The 15,534-nt window shown below is 41.9% G+C and overlaps 1 protein-coding gene across 1 annotated transcript in view; it reads left to right on the top strand.

Annotated features, from left to right (window-relative positions):
- The window catches only part of NBAS (NBAS subunit of NRZ tethering complex), a 199,559-nt gene that overhangs the window by 132,793 nt on the left and 51,232 nt on the right, over nucleotides 1-15,534 (top strand). The window contains exons 36-40 of the mRNA XM_082218421.1: nucleotides 1,634-1,801; nucleotides 2,545-2,658; nucleotides 3,168-3,291; nucleotides 7,692-7,768; nucleotides 10,934-11,071. Of these exons, the coding sequence (XP_082074547.1) occupies nucleotides 1,634-1,801; nucleotides 2,545-2,658; nucleotides 3,168-3,291; nucleotides 7,692-7,768; nucleotides 10,934-11,071 (621 nt within the window). The remainder of the gene's footprint in view (nucleotides 1-1,633; nucleotides 1,802-2,544; nucleotides 2,659-3,167; nucleotides 3,292-7,691; nucleotides 7,769-10,933; nucleotides 11,072-15,534) is intronic.

The following is a 15,534-nucleotide window of genomic DNA, read 5'->3' on the forward strand; positions in this document are numbered from 1 at the left end:
TAGCTTCTTTGTTCTGTCTTTAAATACAGCTCAGTGCATCTTTTGCCATTTATTTTCTAAGCAGAGTGGAATTTTTGCCATATTTTGCTCAGCATGGGGTCCCTTCAGTTAGAGAAGCAAGAACTGAAAATTCCAACTGATTATTCAGTGGTTGGCAGGAGGCCTCCTCTTTATATCTTTTTACCACTATTAATAATGGAAAGCTTCACACTTAGGCATTCTGTTGCATATAGAAATGTTATTCTCTCCCCAGCCCCCCTTAAAAAACCCCTCACCACAATACTTCTTTTGATATCTTTTCTTACCCTATACTTTCAGCTTTTCAAATCATCATCACAATTATGGGTTTTTTAAAATTTAACACATTTTAGCATTTAACACATAACTTTTCCATCCAAATTAGTGGAATTAAGATAGAATGCTAGCTGAAATGTGATATGATGTTCATGCATTTACTTCCCAGGAGATGTCATTTAATATATACTTAGTTGGTACCAATAGGTGTATTTCTGTGCTTTCCAGAGATTTTCCTTCCTCCTCCTCCTCCTCCTCACATGATCTTCCATTCAACATAATCTTGATTTGCATCTCAATCTGGCCAATATGTGCAGGAGGAATATGGGTGCGTGGGTTCTGTCAGGGGTACCACTGGGGGGTGAGGGACCAAGCCCCCCACTGGCCTTTTCCTTGATCTTTATTTGCTGAGGGTGTGCTGATTTGGCTGATATACTTTTGGAGGTGCTGTTGAGGCGTTTCTCTGCCAAAAAAAAGTGGCACACATTGGCAAGCGTGTGTTTGAAGAGGAGAATGACAAAGGGTTCTCAAATAAGTGGCATACTTTACGTACACTTACAAGTAGTATTCTTTATTATTAATTTACTTCCTCATAATATATTATTCTTAAGTAATCAGAAACATATTCAGTGTACTACTCAACCTGCCATTGGGGAAAATGTCCTCATTCCAGAGTGGCATCCAGCCTTTCATGAAGTACTCAAATATCCTTTTTCAAAGTGACTGCAAAGTATTGCCTTTTGTATGGACAAGTATGCCATTTTCTATAAACCTTTGAGTGAAACTTCAGTCCACCTGATTTACTGCTGAACCTCTTTGGACACTATAGCTGCAATAAACTCAAGGAGTTGAGAACGAAACATTTCTGCTCTGAGCAATCTGCTGTTTTATGTCCTCACTCTTTTCCCCAATCACTGGTAACTGGGCAAAGCGCCCATAATATCATCTGTTGCTGGTTTCATTAGTCTGTTGTAATCAGCGGTTTGCTATCTTCTAGCGCTATTGCACAATCTGAACAAACTTTCATAACAGTGTGAAACATAAATGGCTATTAACTGCAAGGCTATTATTATTATTATTATTATTATTATTATTATTATTATTATTCAAGAGTAGACAATGCAGTGCTAAAAATATTTCCAGTACTAAATTCAGCGTCTGTGGGTTTACTGCGCTTGTGTTATATCAAATCCTGCCACTTACAAGCTGTGTGGTGGTTGAAGTTGCCCCAGCTGCAACCTTTGAAAGACTTTCGATGCATGTTTTTGCACCAGTTATAATAAAAAGTAACCTGTTTGTCAGCTTTGTACTAAGGATTGTGTGTTGCATAAACTCATAGGTTGGCACCAGCATTTCCTCTGGTCAGTCTGCTGACCTACTGCAGTGGACCACAGCTAAAACCATGAAGGTCCTTTCTAATACAACTCTGACCACAAAAGCTATGCTGCATGCCGTCAGTGATCGACAGTGGTGGAAGAAGTCACTGACCTATCTTCGGCCATTACATGTAAGAAGTAACCATACCCTTATCTTTCAGCTGTTTGACCATGGCAATTTACTGTTGCTTCATTCTTCACGTTTAGCTTTCTACTGCCACCCTTAACACTGATTTACTTAAAGGGACCTGGGTAGACGAATCAGAAGTACAAAGACATGTTATTCACGTGGACCCTAGACAGTGCTGTTTTTCTAGAAGAAGAGGTGCCAGAACTCACCATGAACACTTCCCTCATTCTCTTAGAATGGCAATGGCGCCCACCTGAGAGGTGCCAAAACTGAATTCCAGTGAGTTCCAGCTGCAAAAAGCCCTGCTCCTAGACATGCATTTTAATTTGAGTGTTGCAAATACAGTGGTTCCTAGGAAGTCGAACGGAATCCATTCCGGAAGTCCATTTGGCTTCCAAAACATTCAGAAACCAAAGCTCGGCTTCTGATTGGCTGCAGTAAGCTCCTGCAGCCAATCAGAGGCCGTGGAAGGCGCGTTGGACGTTCGGGTTCCAAAGAACACTCTCAAACCGGAACACTCACTTCTGGGTTTGCTGCGTTCGGGAGCCAAAACGTTTTAGTCTCAAGGCGTTGAGGATCCAAGGTACGACTGTAACAGGCTTTTATCATCACTACTTAAACGTGTGCCCTCATCTGTTAAGATATCTTGTCTTTTAACATTTGTTGAAATGTGAGGACTTTTCCAGGTAAGAGCTTACGATGTCTTAATATTTGGGCTTCTCCGTCTTTCCCTCCCCTAAACAGGGTCAAGAGTTTGGAGATGCACTAAAAGGCAGCACTGGAGCAAATAAAGCAGTAGAAAAGCAAGGCTGCCATCCATTTTATGAATCTCTGATAGATGATCCATACCTTGCAGATGTAAGTTTATGACCTGTTAAATAGTTGGTAAATAAATAAATAAATAAATGCCTATCCACACGACCCACCCTCCACGTATTAAAAGGAGGTGCAGAGAGGACTGTTACAGCAAGCTTCCCACCTTGCGCGGAGAAGCCCTAGCTGGGTACATTGGTACGAAAGTCCTCCTTCTGATAGAGTTTGAATGCACAAATGTCAGAAGAGGACAGGCAGAGGGCAGAATTTATGCACAGCCCCCTTCACGCCCTCTTTCAGCATGTTGAGAGGGCATGCAAAGCCCCCTCACCAAATGGCAATGAAACACTTCGAGTCTGAGTGTTTAGACTTGAGACCCGTGGATAAAAAATAAATAAATTACTGGCTAGTCAGTTAATCAGATCTGATTAGCATCAAGGGCGAGAGAGTGGTTGGTGTAAACGGCACCTAATTGCAATAACGGGAAAGAGTAGAGAAATCAAACACGCAGCGAACGCTGGTTATAATTTGTGCTTAAAATTTGTGTTCTGTAGAATGAAGTTACTTATACCACGTATCAGCACAATCCTTTGGAAAGTTTTGCAGAAGTATTGCTGAGAACTGGGAAGCTTGCCGAGACTAAAAGTGAAGGGCATTATCTCTTTCCTGCCACAGAAGGTACAGTGTGTGCTTATTTGCTTTCTTCATGGGTGGGTGGGTGGTATATATTTGTCACAGGGTGGCGTTCTAACTTATGTCTAGATCACTTATCTTTGAAATTTCTACCTTGAAACTGTAAGAGCTGGTCCAGTGAGGGAGCCTTGCATATCTGCCAAGAAAATCCAGTGTGGGGGTCACATAGGATGATGGGCATTGGGCAGTCACATTGAGTTTCACACCCATGCTGTTTGAATTGTAAATGAACACAGAAACCACCCTCCCAAAGGTTATGGGAGAAAATTGGTGTGGCCAGCAGTTTTAAGAAGCTGCTCCACCATTATTGAGTTTCTCATTTGAGGAATCCCTTGTAAGCTTCTATGGGACCCCGCATTCTTCAGAGCACAGTTTTCTGGGGGAGGAATTCTAGATTATTGCTTGCATTGTCAGTGCTGATTGAACATCCCTCTCCACCCCCTTGCTTCTTCATCTGACGTGACTTGCATTGCAATATCTGTTTTGTCGCAATGTCTGTTTTAATGGGTCTTTGTGGTCTTTGAATAATTAACAATGGAGATCAGAAATCAGGGACTTTTGGAGAGAATCTTCTGCAACCCAGGGAGAATCCCAAATGTTTGAGGGTGCTCTGATTGTTAGAAGACACATGTTCATTAATTTTACTGACTTGTTGGAGAACTGTGGCTATGTGATACAGGTTGCTCATCCAAGCATCCTCCTTATTCAGTATACAGGTAATATGGGCAAATAAATCTACTTCCGTTATTAATTTGATAGCTTGACATGTGCCTTGGCAACTTTGTATGTGTGAGTGAGCGAGAGTTGTGTGAGATGCATTCCTAATAATGCAGTCATGCTTGGAACTTGATATTCTTGGTGCTTTCTTTTAAGTTATATGATACACAGCCTCAGCTTGATGAGCAGTGATGTGTAATTTTGCTGTTACTCTCTCTCAGCAGAGAACAGTCCACTTTTGCAATCACAACCCATACTGACTATTCCTTTCTTTTTCTTGCCAAAATTATAATTGACTTGACTTCAGATTCACTCCTCGCATTCACACTTTTTTAAAAATGCATAGATCTTTTCATTACAATTGAGTAAGTATTTTATATGAAGATTGCACTTGGTGATTCATAAAACGAACACTGTTCTCCTTTGTGCTTCATTGAGTGGGAGGGAGGAAGTGGAGAGGGGGCTCTTAACGACCTTCTTTCCCAGTTGAAAATTAAACTGTTACAAGTATTTGTGTTTTGTAAGTATCCTTTGAAAAAGGATGCCTCAGTTTGGATGCTTGTATTGTCTCAAGAAGGTGAAATATGCACGAGACTTATGTTTGCCTGTTCTGTCGTCATATTGCCTGTCTCCTCCTCTCTTCTTGGATTCATTTTCCATATTTCTCACTACATCCAAACTGGGAAACAATGATTACCATTAGCTGAACAAATCGGGATAGGGAATCATAGTCATAGGTTGGGTTTAGATCCTAGCTTATTCCCAATGTGCTAATCATAGTTTCCTGGTTTGACTGTAAAGGGAAACTATGGTCAACTAATCGAGGAAGTCTTCAGTTGTGGTATGCATCCCTCATCTTCAGAAGCTGAAATATGTGCATCCAAATTGGAAATATTCCAATGCTACTTGCCGTGGAAGTTTTGCCACGAAAAATGAGGGCAGCTTGATTATGAGAAATTAACTCGACCCCACAAAAACTAGTTTTTTTAACACAGCTTAATAGTCCTGTCTAAGTTGATCGAGATGTCCATGGATCTTAGGAGGAGTATGAGAAAAAAGTCTTCAGGATTCAGTAGATCCAGAACATCCTAATAAAACTTGGAAATGTGATGACATAATTGAAACAAACAAAAAACACTCACTTCAGTTGTACTGGCGAGCAATTTTCAAAAGGTTGTTTATTCCGCCATGGTTACTAAAAGAGAAAAATCACACCAATTAATTCTGCTAAACACAATTGTACCTGTATGGACATTTATACAAGCCACTCAATTATAACTGACTTGATGTCGTGCAGATAAATGCTACTTGCAGTTCTGAGAGCATTGGCTCTCCAGGAAAATCAATCACCATTGACAAAGCACACGAGCAAACTGGTGTATTTATGTGTATAAGATGCCATTGTGTGATCCATTGAGTGCAATAATTCACCAGAAAAGGGCCCAATCCAGAAATCAATTCTGTACTGTACAGAAGAAATAATGTGATGGCTATTCTTAAGAAAAGTTCTGCAGATGAAGTATTGCAAAAGCCTTATGAGAGAGAAACTCCATTTCCCTACCATTATGGTATCCATGGAGGCCTTTGGATAACCACAGAAACATGACAGAATAATTCTGTCATGGAAGTCTTGAATTGTGTTACTAAATTCTGATCTGGAGACAACTAGCATTGCTTTTTAATAAGAAAAATAGAGCGCTTAGTGGATCAAAGAAAACAGGAAAAACCTAACAAAAATCTAGAGTTTCTTATGCAGTTTTCGTGAAGGACATGAACGTTTATTATTTGTTTTAGAGTAAAACCACATCACTCTTTGAAACCCAGGGCAACATGAAGCCTATGATCTGTATCTTCTGCCACAGTGTTGCACCAACTTGAGCTACACAGTGGAACTTTGGTTGTCAAACGTAATCCGTTCCGGAAGACTGTTCAACTTCTGAAATGTTTGACAACCGAGGCTCAATGAGCGGTCAGCAATTTCAATGGAGAAAATGGAAAAATGCATTCGGGTATTCGCATTGGGCATTCGGGTTCCGAATCGTTCGGCTTCTGAGATGCTCGAAAACCGAGGTTCCACTGTATTGGTCTAGCCATATTGCCAAGCCACTTTAGTGGCAGTTTAAGTGAGAGTGTGAGTTTGTGATAGATAGATAGATAGATAGATAGATTATTCCCCAGGTATTCTTGTCTGTGTCTATTTCCTAATGGCTTGCATCAATGTGGATTCCAATGTGAACACCAAAATGGTGTTCCCTTCTTAACCATTCTCACAACACAGGGCAGTAGGAGTCAGAGGTTAATTTCCAAAATTGGGGGTGGGGGATGGGTGTCTCTGCAGCTCTGTTGCTATAGTTAAGGACTTGATATCTGCCGTTTCTTTCTGTCTTCTGCAATGGATGCTCTTCTAAGGATGGCCTCCTTTCCTGCGCCAAATATCACTTTGCAGTGCTCTGTACTGATTTCCAAAGAAGTTTAGGATGTTAGAAAATTGAGATGTTTGTTGCTTTTAAGATGTTTGTTACCTACAGATACTGTCAGGAATATAGGATCTAGTTTGAGTACCAGAGAAATTTAGCCTGCAATCATAAACACACAGTAAGACTTAAGATTGAGATGCATAAGATTGCACTCTTGGTTATGAATAGATACAATATTATATTTGAATTGAGGTCATTGGTGTAGCCCAACAGCATCTCGGAGGCCTCACATTGCCACCCCTGAACTAGAGGGACCAGTGATCTGGCTTAGTATAAGTCAGCTTCCTGTGATCAGCATGGCTTAGGAATAATTGCCAATGCTACTTAATTCCTTTCATTAGTTTAGGAATATTTAGCATCCCAGCCTGCTGCTGTGTATAACCATATATTTCCAGGTACACCCATAACTCTTCCATTGTAATGATTTGTAAAACGGCAAAATGCTTGCTGCTTTCTTCCTCGTGATAAAAAGTTGATTAATAATTGAGTCTCGTGGCACATAAAAAGCAGGTGATAAGAAATACAGATGTTCAGGCTGTAGGAAACAACATATTTCACGCTATTCTGCTGCCTGTTTTCCTAAACGTTCATAACTTACGTTGTGGCTGTGGTTTTACAGCCAGCCGATTTTGGTGCTGTAAATCAGCATGAGAGATGTTCCAGCCATTCTGTTTTAACATCTGCCACGGCACTATTTCATCTTGTTCTGATAACGCGTAAACACTTTGGCTGGGAGTTAAGCTAAAGCGGGCTTGCAGTTTTAATTACACATTATCTGTTTTTGGCCCCACTGATCAGTGCTTAATTGAATGCATGCAGGACACATGAATCTAGACAAAATAAAAAAATTCCTTCCAGTAGCACCTTAGAGACCAACTAAGTTTGTCCTTGGTATGAGCTTAGGTGTGCATGCACACTTCTTCATATACGAAGAAGTATCTGAAGAAGTGTGCATGCACATGAAAGCTCATACCAAGAACAAACTTAGTTGGTCTCTAAGGTGCTACTGGAAGGAATTTTTTTATTTTGTTTTGACTGGCAGACCAACACGGCTACCAACCTGTAACTAAAACACAAATCTAGAATCTTCAGAAATATAGCAAGTGAGGAAATTTCCAATCTTGGTATGTGGGAAGGGCAGAGTGGGATCAGTAGTTGAAAGCTTTTATTTTTTATTTTCCTCTGTTGCAGTGCTGTTGCAGCTGGCCAGTGAAGCTTTGCCAAATGACATGACCCTGTCCCTTGCATACTTACTTGCATTACCTCAGGTATGTTCACAGCTGAGATGTCTACAGTGTTACAGTCAAACTTGACGGCTCTAATATTTCACATATTTGCTTGGCTTCAGTCTGAATCCAGAAGTTCATACCCTCCAACATTTCTCCAATGAAACTAGGAGCATCCTATTTCATTATTATTATTGTTGTTGTTGCTTTATTTATACCTTATAAAATTTATACCCTAGAAAACACTTTGAAAGTGGTGAAGTACCTTTGGTTTCCCCCCCTCCCCCCAGTTAGACCTGGCAGGGATCCCAATTTGGCTTGTTAGGCAGCTTTCCCAAAGCCCTGCCACCCACTGCACATTCAACATTTACCAAGTAAAGACACAGCTGCAAAGGTTGTGATCAGGAGCCATAAAATGCACTCCCAGTTATTCCTTGGTGCCAAATGCAATGCTGTCTGGGGTTGGTTCAGCTTAAGAGCTCTCAGTTCACTATATTCTTTTCCACACCCGCTAAAAACGCTTTTGTTCAGGGAAGCCTTCCCAGACATGGAGAAGTTGGGGTGGAGATGAGAAGAAACCCCTGGGGCTCTTTGAAGGGAAAGAATATATATATATATATATATATATATATATATATATATATATATATATGCAGGTTTTGGTGTCTTCGGGTGTCTTCCCGTGTAAGAGTCGGGGTGTCTGGGCGACGTTTCGACGAGGTCTCACTCGTCATCTTCAGGCTGGAGCTTTCGGCTTCTTGTTACTGGAACAGAGCAGAATCTGGTGTTTGAGTTCCTATAAATACTGTTGAGGGGTGTGGTGTATAGCCTCCAACGTTCTGGGCAGAGAGGAAGTTCCTAGATTAGTGTGCCTTTTCTTCTTTTGTTCCTTAATTACTTGAGGGATATCTTGAGTGATTTCATGAGTGATATTCTGAATACCACTGGGTGGGTCATTAAGTGTAGATTAGTGGTAAAGCTTTCGTGTCTTGACCTCTTGAGCTTGTGAAGAGTTTTTCTGAGAAGATGGCTGTGCTGCATTTAGTTGTGCTCTGGCTTGGCTTCGTGTATAGGGGCGAGCTGTAATTTTGTGCCTTGTGCCAGCCAGATCTGTGTAGGGATTGCAGGGGGGTGCAGCATCAGGAGGTGCCACTATAGTTTGGCTACTGGATGGAGTCTGTAATATGTCTGTGGAGAGGGTCTGGGTTTGGGTCTGGTGTGGTTGATTGGTGACGGCGTTCTGTGTGCCTCTGGTTCTGGTGTCGGTTTTTGTGGGGAGGGCTAATTTCCAGATGTCAGGCAGGCGGGACGTGTCGTCACGCTTGTTCATGTTGTGAGGGTGTTTCTCTATCTCGATGGCTTCCATGATTATTCTCTTGTGGTGATGTTCCATGTTAAAGAGCAATTTGGAATCTGCAAAATTAATTTCGTGTCCTGTTTCTTTCATGTGTTGGAAAAGAGAGGAAGTTTTTTCTTCTTTTTTGACGGCATTCTTGTGTTCTGCGATACGTGCATTTATTCGTCTGTTTGTTTGTCCAATGTACGTGGCTGGGCAGACTTTGCAGGGTATTTCATAGACCCCTTGGTTTTCGAGCTGGATTTTGTCTTTTGGGTTTCTGAGGATATTGGCTATTTTTTGGTTGGTGCAGAAGGCTGTTTTGATATTGTGTTTATGGAGGATTTTGCTAATTTTGTCTGTAGTGCCCTTGATATAAGGAAGGAGGGCCATGCCATTGAAGAAAACAATGGCATGGCCCTCCTTCCTTATATCAAGGGCACTACAGACAAAATTAGCAAAATCCTCCATAAACACAATATCAAAACAGCCTTCTGCACCAACCAAAAAATAGCCAATATCCTCAGAAACCCAAAAGACAAAATCCAGCTCGAAAACCAAGGGGTCTATGAAATACCCTGCAAAGTCTGCCCAGCCACGTACATTGGACAAACAAACAGACGAATAAATGCACGTATCGCAGAACACAAGAATGCCGTCAAAAAAGAAGAAAAAACTTCCTCTCTTTTCCAACACATGAAAGAAACAGGACACGAAATTAATTTTGCAGATTCCAAATTGCTCTTTAACATGGAACATCACCACAAGAGAATAATCATGGAAGCCATCGAGATAGAGAAACACCCTCACAACATGAACAAGCGTGACGACACGTCCCGCCTGCCTGACATCTGGAAATTAGCCCTCCCCACAAAAACCGACACCAGAACCAGAGGCACACAGAACGCCGTCACCAATCAACCACACCAGACCCAAACCCAGACCCTCTCCACAGACATATTACAGACTCCATCCAGTAGCCAAACTATAGTGGCACCTCCTGATGCTGCACCCCCCTGCAATCCCTACACAGATCTGGCTGGCACAAGGCACAAAATTACAGCTCGCCCCTATACACGAAGCCAAGCCAGAGCACAACTAAATGCAGCACAGCCATCTTCTCAGAAAAACTCTTCACAAGCTCAAGAGGTCAAGACACGAAAGCTTTACCACTAATCTACACTTAATGACCCACCCAGTGGTATTCAGAATATCACTCATGAAATCACTCAAGATATCCCTCAAGTAATTAAGGAACAAAAGAAGAAAAGGCACACTAATCTAGGAACTTCCTCTCTGCCCAGAACGTTGGAGGCTATACACCACACCCCTCAACAGTATTTATAGGAACTCAAACACCAGATTCTGCTCTGTTCCAGTAACAAGAAGCCGAAAGCTCCAGCCTGAAGATGACGAGTGAGACCTCGTCGAAACGTCGCCCAGACACCCCGACTCTTACACGGGAAGACACCCGAAGACACCAAAACCTGCATATATATATATATATATATATATATATATATATATATATATATATATATATATATATAGGTCTACTAAATAGATGCTTAAAAAATAACAACTTGACATGCCACACCCCCTTCTCTTCTTCCCAGAGTACCTTCTTTGACACTGGTGTCTCTATCTCATCATTCATAAAAACATAGAATGGTAGAGTTGGAAGGGACCACTAGGGTCATCCATTCCAGCCCCCTGCAATGCAGGAATCTTTTGCCCAACGCGGGGCTCGAACCCACAACCCTGAAATTAAGAGTCACATGCTCTACCGGCTGAGCATTGAAGAGCAACTACTAAAGAGTTTGTTGAGCTTGCCATTGTGATGTTAACTCTCTCCTTTTTTTCCTTCCCAGGTGGTGGATGCCAACAAGTGCTTTGAAAAGCAATCTCCTTCTGCTTTATCTCTCCAGCTGGCAAGTTATTACTACAGCCTGCAGATCTACGCTCATTTGGCACCATGTTTCAGGGACAAGTGCCACCCCCTCTACAGGGTCAGTTTTCAAGAATTTCTTTTGCCCATTAGCATACAATATTTTTTTTAATGTGCTATAAATCTGGTGCGTAAGTCAAGCCCAGATCAGGATCAGACCTCTTTTATTCCAGCCAAGTTGCCTATCGCCATTTTAGCTAGTGTTCTATAAACACAGAACTGCTTAATCCAATGTTTGCCAGAATGGGTTATGGGCTTCTTAATTAATATTACCTAGCAGTTATATTTTTTTAAAAAAGGATGATCATGAGCGATGCATTACTTTACTATGCAATGTTTTAAAATCAACCTTTTAACCTGTGGATTGGAATGTAGTCGGAGTATCTATTCTCAGAAAATTACCAGAGACAATCCAGGAAATCGCAGTCTTGTCAACCTACTTTTGCTACCCTGGGCTCCTTTGGGAAAAAAAGAAATCTAATAAATAATAGTAACTTCCAGTTTCCTGGAAATTGGTAGGAGAATGAGTAAAGCTGGAATTGTTACAGGTGTAGGAGCACAAACCTTGATGGCGAAGGATCAGCACATTTGTGTATTGCATTCAGCAACTGTGTGCAGTTCTGAAAGCCCCATTTAAAACGGTACCCAACTAGAACAAGAGAATACAGAAGAGAATAGCTAAACTGGATTAAGGAGATGGCGCACCTTCTTGCCAATGAAAAGCTAAAAGCGTTTTGCTCAACACTTGATTCTATACTGAGCTCACAAGAAGAGCTGGATTTTGGGTTGCTTGTTCTCTCTTAGGATTTTTGTGAACTTCAACATAAGCATAAGCAACATAAGCGGTTGGAGGATGGATGGCGGCTAACAGATTGAGGTTGAATCCTGACAAGACAGAAGTACTGTTTTTGGGGGACAGGGGGCGGGCAGGTGTGGAGGATTCCCTGGTCCTGAATGGGGTAACTGTGCCCCTGAAGGACCAGGTGCACAGCCTGGGAGTCATTTTGGACTCACAGCATGTGGAGACAATAATTCCCTGCTGGCCTGCGATACTTTCACCTTGCTGCCATAGGTGACATTATTGTTAGTAATTTCATTCTCTCATTGCTGTTGGATCTTGTGATCCACTGTTTACATTCCATAATGTTTGGAGTGTGGGAACGGAAACCAGACACTTTACTTCCGTTCTGTGTGCTTTTGTACTTTCTCTCTTTGTTCTCTGCTTTCGGACAGAGAGGACGTGTGAAGCTGCTGCTCACACTAGCTATGTTTGTTGTTTTGATCTGCTGTAAATAAAGAAGCTTTCGTGATGCCAAATGTGTTTGTAACTCATCCGGCATATTTCAAAGTATTCCTTGTCCATTTAGAATGTAAGGGAGGAGGAGTTTTTGGATGACTGAACACAGCAATTTACCATAAATATACATACCGTGGTTCTTGACTCAGGGTAGACTCCAGTGTGTGTTGATCTGCTAGTGGATGGCACCTGTTCCTAGACCGGGGAGGGAAGCATTTTTCAAGTGATTCATCACACACGCCCCCTGCATTTTAGAAGGACTATAACATGGGAGGAGGAATAGATGATCGCTACACATCGCTATGTGTACTGCTGATGATTGCTTTCAACTGCAAAAAAAACCCATTGCATTCTCACTCTCAGTTGTTAAGACAAGATAATGTAATAAATTGATTGGGAGAGTTTAGATTATAATGTCATGGCTTAATAAATCAAGATGTGAATGAGCCTTTTGGTCTTGTAGGCATGCATATGCTGAGCATGAGCTAATAAACAAACCAAGGTGTCTCCCATTAGATATTGTTTCCTGTTTCATCTGAACCTGGGAACTACGGTTGCCACTTTTGGAAGAAGCCAGGATAACGAGCCCATGGTCTAAGTCAGCTTCATTTTTCATCCTATTTGGTTTATTAAGTTTAGATATCATCATCTGAATGCAGTCATTGTGTTGGTTTGTGTGTGCCATTTTCCTGTCTCCCTTGAAAGGAAAGTTGGACGCATAACGTTGAACTATGGTGCACTGCTATAAACGCTTTGGGAAAGACTTTTTTAGAAATAGGAGCAAGTGTTAGGAGCAAGACCAAAAAGAAGTTCCTTTTTTAAAAAAGTCACTTAAAAAAAATCAGAAATGAAAATTACGCAGTCTATTCCTGTAGGAGGTTTAGACCATGGGTAAGGCAGCAATTTTGTTCTAATGAAACTTACTTCTGAGTAGACAGGTATATGGTTGCAAAGTAAGTAAATTTTTAAAGCACTTATTTCCAAAGGAACTAATTTAGTACATGGCTAGGTAATTACTTTCCTTTCTCCATCTTGCTGCAATATGTGTATCTTACTTGTCCTTGCCATTTATTTTTCTTCAATTGCCTACCATGGATTCTTTCAGAACTCAAAGCAATTAAGTTACAAGTTGCCCCTGAGAAAAAACAAGACACCTCCAGACATTATTTAGAGGGAGTGGAAGGAAGCACACTAATATTTGAGTTCTTCCTTACCTATCTATTTAGAATATAAAGTAGGGAATACCTGATCACAAATTAGCAATCTCTCCATTTTTAACAGTTACCTTGGGGATCTGTTAATCTCTTTACTTTCTATCAAAATGTGCAATGCAAAGCAAATGTTCACTTAAACTACTTTTGCTAATAATGAAGAAATATGTTGCCGTTTGTTAATGTTGACAAATATCTTTCAGCGCAAGTAGATATTGCATTGGTGCCCTGATTTGATTAGCCTCTGTTGTATAAACTTGTTATCTTGCAACGCCGTTTGTGATTAAATGTTTACTCTTCCAATATTCTCCTGCAGGGCTTGCCACGCCTTCTGCTAGCTGATGCACACTTTTTAAAAATTGGAAACATGACATGCTTACACACGCAAAAGGGCCTTCTTTTAACATATGTAAAAGGAATCCTAGAGCCCAATCTAAGACACTCTTTTATAGCCTAAGAGCAAACCAAAGGGAAGAGGTGTTCTCACTCCCAAGCCAAGCCCCCAAACCACCAAGCGGCCATGGGGTTGGCTTCCACAGTGAAGCCTGGGCTCTGCCATGTCTAGACTCAGCCCCCAAGGCAGACTGTTGCTTGGTTGTAGCCCACAAGTGCAGACTCTCCATGTGTTCCTATGTTCCAGGGACAGTCCCAGATTTACAGAAGCCTTCCTGGTTTCTAATTTGATCCCAGAATGTCCCACTTAGGGTGTCCCTATTTTGGAGAGTGTGGAGTTATCCAGCCCCTGAGCCATCTGAAGGCAGCCTTGCATAGGGAAGGTTTTTTTTTTAATGTTTTATTATGTTTTTATCCATGTTGGAAGCCACCCAGAGTGGCTGGGGCAACCCAATCGGATGGTTGGGGTATAAATAGTAAAATTATTATTATTATTATTATTATTGTTATTATTATTATTATTATTATTACTATTATTATTATTGAATAGGATGTCCTTATTTTTATTGGAGAAATGTTGGAGGGCATGCAAGGGTCTCACCCACCTACCAGCCCCACACCATTCAGCCAACCTGCCTAGCAGCACAGGACCTTTTGTCAATTTTTAGCATGAGTAAAAGTCAGCTATATTCTCCCTGAGAAGAGCTGCCTGGGCAGACCTGCACTGTGAATGAATGGAAATTCCAATTGTTCTCAATGCAGAGATGCACCAAGATTAGCCACTTCTGGCAGAGGGAGAAGAGGCAGGGCAGGACAGTAAATCGTGCAGAGGAATAGTTCATCATCTCTCCATGGAGATTTGCCTCACAGGAGCCTTTTAGTCACTTCCCCCTCTTCTAAGCACTGTAGTGTATCCTGCAACGCAGTTTAGGAATTACTGTTCTGCTGCTTTAAAAAGAGGGGCATTTCTGTGTACATGTGGCTTGAGCACATATACGCCATTCCCCCCAAGTAGGTGGACCCCCAGTCTTGAGGGTCCAGACCCCGCCGGACCTCCCCATGGTGGTGGAGGGCCCCGTAGGGCCTCACAGCCTCCTCTCAATGTGCATGCAATGCAGTGAGCCTCCCCATTGGTGCGTGGAACTCGGCGCCTCTGCCTGCATCACGGTGGAGTAATGTGAATGTTGGACCTTGGACCTTGGAGAGCCAGTGTGGTGTAGTGGTTAAGAGCAGTGGACTCGTAATCCGGTGAACCAGATTCACTTCCCCGCTCCTCCACATGCAGCTGCTGGGTGACCTTGGGCTAGTCACACTTCTCTGAAGTCTCTCAGCCCCACTCACCTCACAGAGTGTTTGTTTTGGGGGAGGAAGGGAAAGGAGAATGTTAGCCGCTTTGAGACTCCTTCGGGTAGTGATAAAGCGGGATATCAAATCCAAACCCTTCTTCTCCTCCTAAAATACCACCAAACAAGTGGGTGGTGGCTATGGTAGTTGTAGTCCAGCAACATCTGGAGAGTCAGAAATTCCTCCATTCCTGGTAGAGAGAGGGAGGTTTTCATCTCTACCTGCTGGAGTGGAAAGTGGGGCAAAAAAAAAGAAGGAACACCCCGCTCGCTAGAAATG

Source organism: Podarcis vaucheri (assembly GCF_965113315.1).
Source record: "Podarcis vaucheri genome assembly, chromosome: 3".
In the NCBI taxonomy this organism is placed as follows: Eukaryota; Metazoa; Chordata; class Lepidosauria; order Squamata; family Lacertidae; genus Podarcis; species Podarcis vaucheri.